Source organism: Cryptotermes secundus, unplaced genomic scaffold (assembly GCF_002891405.2).
Source record: "Cryptotermes secundus unplaced genomic scaffold, Csec_1.0 scaffold418, whole genome shotgun sequence".
Taxonomy (NCBI): Eukaryota; Metazoa; Arthropoda; class Insecta; order Blattodea; family Kalotermitidae; genus Cryptotermes; species Cryptotermes secundus.
The window spans coordinates 86,311-95,578 of NW_019727399.1; the positions used below are offsets into that span (position 1 = coordinate 86,311).

The window sequence follows — 9,268 nt, forward strand, 5'->3', positions numbered from 1 at the left end:
GACATGCTTTCAGTAGCAAGACGTTCGCAAAGAAGTTCATCGAAACTCGTCCATCGGGTTTTAAGCTCAAACACGGGGACGGACAGGAATAACTCTCCCCATATGCACATGGTGCACTGGATTTTGTTTTTCAATTTACCTAATCTTTCCAGCCCTGGGGTCGACTCAGCCTCTAACAGCAATGAGTACCAGGAATCTTCCTGAGGGTAAAGGGCGGCCGGCGCATAGGGCTGACAACTTCACCGCCATCTGTGAGCCGACTGTCTTGAAAATGTGGGAGCCTCGAAGTACACACTGCGACAACTTTTGATAAATGTCTGGAACTTTCTTTTTCATTCAATTCTGTTCTTAAGAGTCAGTAAAGTAAGGAGTGTACAGTGAAGATAAAGGTCCGCCGTTCAACAAAAACCCTGAGCTAGTTCCATCACCTTAAAGATTTCGTCCTCTGATGTCCTCAATCTTAAAAGTGAACGATTCCGAGCAGGTTTCCCCATCAAAACTTTGCAAACATTATTTAAGTATCCAACACTTGACACATACTCATCCCATCGTAGTCTTACAGACGTCGCTGCCCTAAATTACGAATATTCGTTGTCTCTTTGACCGCCTCTGTGGTCTAGTGGTCCGAGTTTTTGGCTACAGATCCAGAGGTCCGGGTTCGATTCCAGGATCTACCAGATTTTCTGAGAAGTAGTGGGTCTGAAACGGGGTCCACTAAGCCTTGTGAGGATAATTGAGGAGCTAGTTCTAAGAAATAGCGGCTCCGGTCTAGAAAACCGAAATTAACGGCCGTGGGGATTTTTTATTGTAGAAAAAAATATTGTAAATACAAAAAAGGCCTAGGCAATGCCCATCTGGTCTTCTGTAGCACATTCTTATGAATATTTAATTCTATAATAGCCTTAAGAGTTCTATAACTGACTTTGGGTGTTCTTTTTTTGCTGTCCTCAAACAAAATGGGGCACGTGATAGCGTAGTTGGTTGAGGCATTATGCTAGAAGCCGAAGGTCGCGGGATCGAATCCCGATGTCTCTATACTGGAGATCTCGCTTCTCTTCCGTAAGTTTTCCTGTTCGCTGCATGACACACTCTCAGAGATGTTCCACACACAGAACAACAAATCTGGGAATCCCGACCCCCCATTATTGCAACAAGAGTTGCACACGCAGAAGAGTCTTTACTGTATTGGCAGAACTGCAGCAGGAAGCATAGACATGTAGGAACTTCGGACGCCGACCCAAATAAAAATGTATTTTAAGTTAACATGAATATCTGCCATGCTAGGCCAGGCAGAGAAACACGTTAACAGGGACCACTGAAAGGACAGGTCCCGGACAGGTCGTTGCCAAGTTACAGCATATCCGCGAGCAAGAGTATGCCTTCAGAGGAAAGTCGTCGCCGGACGCTTTTGTGCCATGTTCATAACAGCCAGTCACTGGAGCTATTCAGAGTCAAAAAAATCAAATCCCCGTTCTATTTCCTTCGGATCTATTTTAATATTATCCTTACATCTACCGCCTATTTCTTTAAAATAGTATATTTGATTGAGGTCTTCCAACCAAAATTTTGAAAGTATTTCAATTCTGTCAGATGCGTGTTACATGCCAAGCCCATCACATCGAAAATGATGACGCAAGGAGCCATGATCAGAAGGCCTTAATGACGATTTTCACAGTCATCATGACATTTTGGATTCAGCTCCAGGGCGTCTGCTCTGCGGTAGGCGAACGGGCACTTTTCCATGTAGCAGGACTACAGAGGAGCCGGATGGCTCAGTTGGTATAGTAACTAGGCTACAGGCTGGACGACCAGGAATCCGGGTTCTATTTCCGATACAGGAGGAGATTCTTCTCCTCTCCACAGCGCCCAGACCGGCTCTGGGGTCCACCCAGCGTCATACCCAGTGGGTACCGGGGACTCTTTCCCAGGGAGTAAAGAAGCCGGGGCGCGAAGCTCACCAGACGCTTCCGCCTACTGCTACACGCATGGTCTGGTATACCGAGCAAGTTAGCTCATGCGAGGATGGTTCTGAACAGTATTCGGGAAATTCCTGTCCGGAACGCTGGATATCCTGACTGAGGCCTGCCACGCCTTTCCTCAGTCCCTCCAGGTACACGGCGGAAGAGTTACCTGTCTCTAATTAAGCCGTAACCGTTTCCTTCCTCATCCCGTCCAGTTCATCCCTCGCCGCCGATCCTTCCCCCGACGTTACAGGGGCAGAGTCGCAAAACCTGTCTATATAACAGAAATATACTGACGCTGCGTGAGCCTGTGCTAACACAGTGCACCGTTAGATCACTGTACGCGCTGCCAACAACCGTCTCTCTGTCCTCAGCTGTAAGTAAAAGTAAAGTGAAGGTAACCCTGTAACAGGCAGTAGAGGCCCATACGGTTGTGAGACGTCGAGGCTCCCACAATTTCTAGACAGTCGGCTCACAGATGGCGGCAACGTTGTCAGCCTTACGTGCCGGCCGGCCTTTACCCCCAAGAAAATTCCTGGTACTCATTTCTGTTAGAGGCTGAGTCGACTCCAGGACCATAGTGCGGTTGGAAGGATTAGGTCAATTGAAAGAAAAATCCAATGACCTCCTCAGGACTTGAACCCGAGATCTTCCGGCTTGTAGCATAGTGCCTCAACCAACTACGCTACCGCGTCCTTAGCTGTATTCGTTTTAATGAGGGTCTCATTGAAATTTGTATTCTATGTTTTCAGCACTGTGAGTATGCGGAAGGGAGCCTCTGGTATGCACATAAACAAATTAAAGTGCGGTGTTTAACTGAGCATAGGGACAACCTAACATTCATAAGTACAGCAGACTTGTAGCGCTGATGAGTGACGGCTGCGACTTGCTTTACTGGCACAGTAAGCAATCTGCGCATTCGTGTTTATGCAAGCCGCAAATTTCACAGCGCCCGCAGAATTTTCGGAAACATATTTCAAACGTGTTTCGTCACACCACGAAGCCGTCAATAGCTACCGCTGGCATACATCGCAAGTGGGACACAGAAAACTGCCAATGTCGCTTAAAACGCGACAGAACTGTAAACAAGCTATAAAATGCTTCATGCCACTCCTTCACAAACGGCTGGCAATTGTTGTGATACTAATAATGCACTTGTTCAGCCGTGGCAAAATTAAGAGCAAGTAATAGGGCCACGTGTTAAGACTATGTGCCAGGGGATGTGGTAGATAGGAGAATGGCAGTGGGTTGCCTACTCTATGCTGTCAGTAGCTAAACTTTATAGCGTCGAATGATAGGATGATGGGTGAATAATGGATTGGAAAGGATTTAGAAGGAAGCTATAGTAGCCTAATCGCTTAATTTACCTGGATGGACTGAGGAAAACAACAACACATATCAGTTAGGATAGCTGGATTTCCGGCCCACGATTCGAACCTAGCACCTCCCGAATATGAGGCTAGAGTGTCACTGCTAGACTAATCATGTAGGCGTTTCGGAGTAACCTACTGCAATGTAACCTCAAGATGGAGGCGGCAGATCCCATGTGGTCTAGACCTGTTCCCTTCAAGCGATCTAACTAATTCATAAACCTTCTTATCATAAAAATTTTTCCCTTCCTCACGCCCAAATTCTCCGCTTAGCGACATGATCTGAGACACCCTCGGGGCGAGAGACCTGCGCAGAACGACATATTACAATTAGGCCTACAGTTCTGCAAAAGTTAATATTTTACGTTTCTAGACAGCGGACGCGAAGAGAACAAATTCCGAACTGAATAGTAGCAAGCATTGCTCGAAGTTAATGTGTTCTTAACGTCCTCCTTCATGCAGTTTTGATTTGTTACTGTCAGACCCTTATACCTGAACTTCATAACGCTTTCTGTGGATAATTTTTAATACAACAAGCGGGAAGTAAGAGAAGGATTGAAAAATTTGTATAATGAGGGGCTTCATAATTTGAGCTCTTCATCAAATATTCTAGGGTAATCAGATCGACGAGGATAAAACAGTGGGGCATGTAGCACGCGTCGGAAAGAAGTGAAATACACAAGAAGTTTTAGTAGGAAGACCTAAAGGATGATCACTTGAAAGACCTAAAACTAGATGGAAGGATATGAAAATTCATATTTAATAAATAGGCTGAGAAGATGTGGACTGGATTTTGTTACTCAGGATAGGACCCCGGTGGCGGGCGGGTTACATAACATGCTGGGAACGGACTATCTGAGCGTCTCTCGTAAGTTTCCGCTCCATGAGTTTAGTAGGTTGGATATCTTTATCTTACAATTTTGTCGTTAAAAATAAAGCTGTAGGCACCTGACTCTTAACGATGCGCGCTCGATTATCTCGAATTTTGTTCGGAACTGAACAGATCTGGCAGCGCTAAAAGCACTGCATTCAAATATAGAAATTGGCACAGGTAGAGACATACTTTTCCTTCCTCAGTTCCCACTTTCAGTGGACATGAGCACACATTTCCCCGCTCGAAGGGGGCCGTGAACTTGCCTCTATCTGTTTTGCTCACTCGCTATTTATACTGCACGGCGCGAGTTCCCAACTTCGCGACTCTAGTCTCGAAAATGAAACAAACATTGCTCAGTTAATTCTTAAAGCATGACACGGTTGTCCCTGCGCTAGTTTATCTGAGTACCACGCCATAAAACTATATTGGACAATGGAGGTATAGCTGCATACATTCTTAACCTCGTTACTAGATGGATGTGAGTGGTCAGCTTCATACCCCGGACGGTTCTACGGCATAGCAGGCTGGAAGGATCCCACAGCCGTCAGGACTTCACAGAGAAGAGAAAAATCTCTTACCTCTGCCGTGAATCGAACTCCGGCCGAGCTATCCTCGTACCGTTAATAGCATATTAAAGAGCATGAAAAGCAGGACTGCGTCCAGTAGGCAGGCCGTGTGCAGTTTCGTGAATGGTTTGGAGCATACAACCTGCCAAGTGTGGCCACCAGCTCATTTCTTGGCTAACAATAATAATAAACAACTTCTTTATTAAAACCGTCACAACACAACTATATCGAGGTCAGTGCCTAGTTTTGGCTCTGCTACATGTTTCGGCTATTAATAGCCATCACTAGGCAAATACATGGCTAACATATATACACCACTGAACTGCAGAACTAGTAAAATTGGATACAATAATATTAATTATATAAAATACTTGATGTAAAAATACAATAAATTAGATTATAAAGTTATGGTATAAAACAAGAATAAAATGTTTCGATTGATGCTTTACATCATCGAGTCAGTCGTTGGTTTTTGTAATTTTGTTGCGTTCCCACGGACAAATTGGAGTATTCTATATGTTGTATATATATAAAGAACTGCTATTGGAGGCTCGTGATGTAGATGTATTAATATTAATGTTAATTATTTAGTCGGTACTTCATCTTACAAAGTATTGTCCGTTCTGTAGGGAATGTAAAAATAACAATAATAATAATAATAAAAAAAAACCCTTCTTGAGAAGCCGCCAGTTGTGCAGCTACTCAAGAACTTCCTAGCATTTTATGGAACTCGAAGTGTCATTACCGTGTTCATAAAGGCACTCTACTGGTCCCTATCCTAAGGCAGATCAATTCAGTACATATCATCCCATCCTATATCTCTAAGATCCATTTTAATATTATACACCCACCTACGTCTTGGTCTTCCTTGTGGTCTCCTTCATTTTGGCTTTCCCATCAATATCCTATATGCGTGCCGCTTCGCCCCCATACGTGCTACATGCCCTGCCCATCACATCCTCCTTGACTTGATCAATCTAATTTTACGTAGCAAAGAGTACAAATTATGAAGCTTCTCATTATGCAGTTTCTCCAAATTCCTTCTATAATAATAACAATAATAGTAAATTTTGGTTGGAAACCATTTTCTAGCCTCGAAAAGAATTTATTTCATATTTTCCGCATACACGTATCCATTGACTGTCTTCACGCATGTATTGAAGGCGTGTGCCACAGGCTTGTAAATTTTCATACTCATCGCTCGCAAAACCGGTAAACAATGCAGCAAACTGGGAAAAGGAAGTCTGTTTCGGCTCGCTGCAGACGACCGCCTAGCGTGCCTGTTACCCTGAATTAACGTAATTAACTACTATATTTTCCTCACGCTTTGCCTTAAATTGCAATTTAATAATAATCTTCTGTGCAGAATTTGTTTCACGTACCAGATAGAAGCAGCAGAGCACGTTTGTTAACTTTTAATTGAGACAATGGAACCGCTGATTTAAATCAAAGTGGTTGTTAACTAATATTTTTCAATTAACAAAGACTGGTGAAGAACAAAGCTACTTAAATGTGTACATGCAATTACAACAGAAATTTTCGTATGTCAGTTCACTGACCTACAGAGAGCCGAGAAAAATTTGCTGCTGGCCCTCGCCAGCACAGTTAATCTTGGTTTTGGGCAACGTTGAGACCCATGGTCATATTTTTTGTTCTTTCCAAGACTTTTAAGTGTTTTGAAATAGTGTCTCCTCTTCGACGAGAGGAGGTTCTGACTACTAGTGGTCACTCTTCTACTGATGGCGATTCTTTGTGAGTTATTGTCATGAGAAGAAAATAAAAGCTTAACTTCATACCTCACAGGAAACACATTACGTCTCCACTACAGAGCCCAACAGGTTAATACTCTCTGGGGAAACAGTCGCTGTTTATTGTGAGAACCAAGCGGAACACATAAATACACTGTGTGGGCAGAATGCACAGTTCAGTCCGTACCTCACAGGAAACACATTACGACTCCGCTACAAAGCCTAACCGGTTAATACTGTTCAGGGAAACAGTCGCTGTTTATTGTGAGAACCAAGCGGAACACATAAATACACTGTGTGGGCAGAATGCACAGTTCAGTCCGTACCTCACAGGAAACACATTACGACTCCGCTACAAAGCCTAACCGGTTAATACTGTTCAGGGAAACAGTCGCTGTTTATTGTGAGAACCAAGAGGAACACATAAATACACTGTGTGTGGGCAGAACATAGGGTAACTGAATGTTAAAGCAGGTGGTACCCATAGTCATCGCCGTTTGTTTATAGTGTTAAACATGTCGCAATGACCCGTCTAAATCAGGACCTGGCGTGCGGCCCGAAGTATTGCAACTGAGTTGTCTCATGATGTTGAGAAGATAGCCAACCTCACAACTATCAGCCCGTTTCTGGACCACACAGCCAGAAGCGTTGAAATAACATGAAATTTAGTCTCTGAGGAGCTAACAGTTCCTCAGATAATTAGACAACTTCTTTCATTTTACACAAGAAAGTTCATGACATTCTTCACCAATGGACCCGAGCCTAAGCCAACCGAACCCAATCCCCACACTAAATCAGCTCTAAGATGCAAAGTAACATCTATATCCAGATCTCAAAAGCGATCTCTTCCCTTGAGATTTTCAGACAAAACTTTGTTACACATTTATCATTCACATATCCATGCTACGTGACCCGCTCATCCATCTTCTCTAATTGGACCACCCCAATATGGCGAAGAGTGTAAATTTTGTCTCTCCGTTCCCTTGTCAGTTCGTCCCAAGTACACACATTCTCCTCAGCTCCCTGTTGTCAAATACTCCCAACGCGAAATTTGACTATTCCTGTTTTCTGTCATATGAAACCTTGAGGTGTGGAAGAGCGTTGTCAAAGTTTCAGAGCGACCTAGTGCTTGCATCTTCACAGTTACTCTTCTGTTAGCTATTCACAGAGTCGTGAAATAGTAGCTGACATCTGTAGCCCAGCTGTGGGCTCCAGACATTTGCACATGTCATTGTACTGCCTTGCAGTTGCGACAACCTTGCGTCCAGTTCTCGCCTACATTGGTTGTTTATTTTACGCTTTTGCCGCTTCCTACCGACAAACTCGTTAAAATCGTTTGTTTGCTTTTCAGAGTGTGAACGGGATATACAACTCACAAACAGATGGCGCTGAGAAAGAGAAGCTTGAGAAAGGTCAGTAGCGCCACACGACACGTAAAATGAGAAGGTCATTAGCCGAAAGGTACCGAATTCGTATCTATGCCAGGGACATGTATAGGACGGGCCGGAGAACTGCATTTTGAGCAATGCATTATTATTATTATTGTTATCATCTATAAGTATGCAAGTTTTTTTTTGCTTGTTTTTAATTATTATGTCTGGCCTGTTTGCCAGAACCTCTCTGTCTGTTTGTACGCCTTGTTTCCATAACACCGTTATATGCTGACTTAGGCACGTGTGAGTACCAGTTGTCTGGTACTTCAATTCCAAATTCTTTACATATTGAGTAATGTAAATGCATGCAAACTTTATCATGCCTTACTATATATTCGTTCTTCGCCAAAATCTTCTTACATACTCCTTCTTCAAGTTTTCTTTCTCTTTCTTGTGTTCTATCTGGTGGTTCTCTTCTATTCCCAGGTACTTATATGCTCCATTTGTTTCTAGTTCTTTAATTTCATTCTCCCCTGTGTTTTCTACATGCTCTTTTCTTTGAACCTTACCTTTTTTTATCGAAATTCTGGCACATTTTTCTAATCCAAACTCCATTATTATTATTATTATTATTATTATTATTATTATTATTATTATTATTACTGTTTTTAGTAGTAGTAGTAGTAGTAGTAGTAGTAGTAGCAGTAGCAGTAGTCGTAGTACTAGTAGTAGTAGTGGGGAATGCCGTAGCGTAGTTGGTTGCGGAACTATGCTACAAGCCGGAAGATCGTGGTTTCGATTCCCGATGAGGTCATTGCGTTTTTCTATTGACCTGATCCTTCCAGCCGCACTATGGCCCTGAGGTAGACTCAGCGTCTAACAAAAACGGGTACCAGGGTCTTCCTGGGGAGTAAAAGGTGGCCGGCGCGTAAAGTTGACCTCATCGCTATCTGTGAGCCGATTGTCTAGAAAATGTAGAAGCCTCGACGTCTCACAACCCTATGGACCTCCACGGCCTGTTACAAGGTTACAAGGATAGTTGTACCTTTATTATTATTAGTAGTAGTAGTAGTAGTGCCGATCACATTGAGCGCTCGGTCTAAGGCGTGAACTGTCTTCGCCTGCTCGAACACTGGGGTCGTGGGTTAGAATCCAACTCGAGGCATGGATGTCTGTGTGGGTTTATTCTGTGTTTGTGTTATTCCGTGTGTAGGAAGCGGCCTCGTGACGGGCTGCGTACCGACTGCGTACAGGATTATGAAACTAAAAAGCGGCCAAGACCAAACAAAGGTCTTTAGACGGACGGACGGGAAGATAGATAGATTAGATAGATTGATTAGATAGATAGATCTGATTGATTGATTAGATAGATAGAT

General features: G+C 43.4%; 1 protein-coding gene across 1 annotated transcript in view; it reads left to right on the plus strand.

Moving 5' to 3' along the window:
• LOC111864676 (calcium-binding protein E63-1) overlaps window positions 1-9,268 on the plus strand; it is a 72,488-nt gene that overhangs the window by 4,310 nt on the left and 58,910 nt on the right. Inside the window, exon 2 of the mRNA XM_023852094.2 lies at window positions 7,871-7,931. Coding sequence (XP_023707862.1) covers window positions 7,902-7,931 — 30 coding nt within the window. The 5' untranslated portion in view covers window positions 7,871-7,901. The remainder of the gene's footprint in view (window positions 1-7,870; window positions 7,932-9,268) is intronic.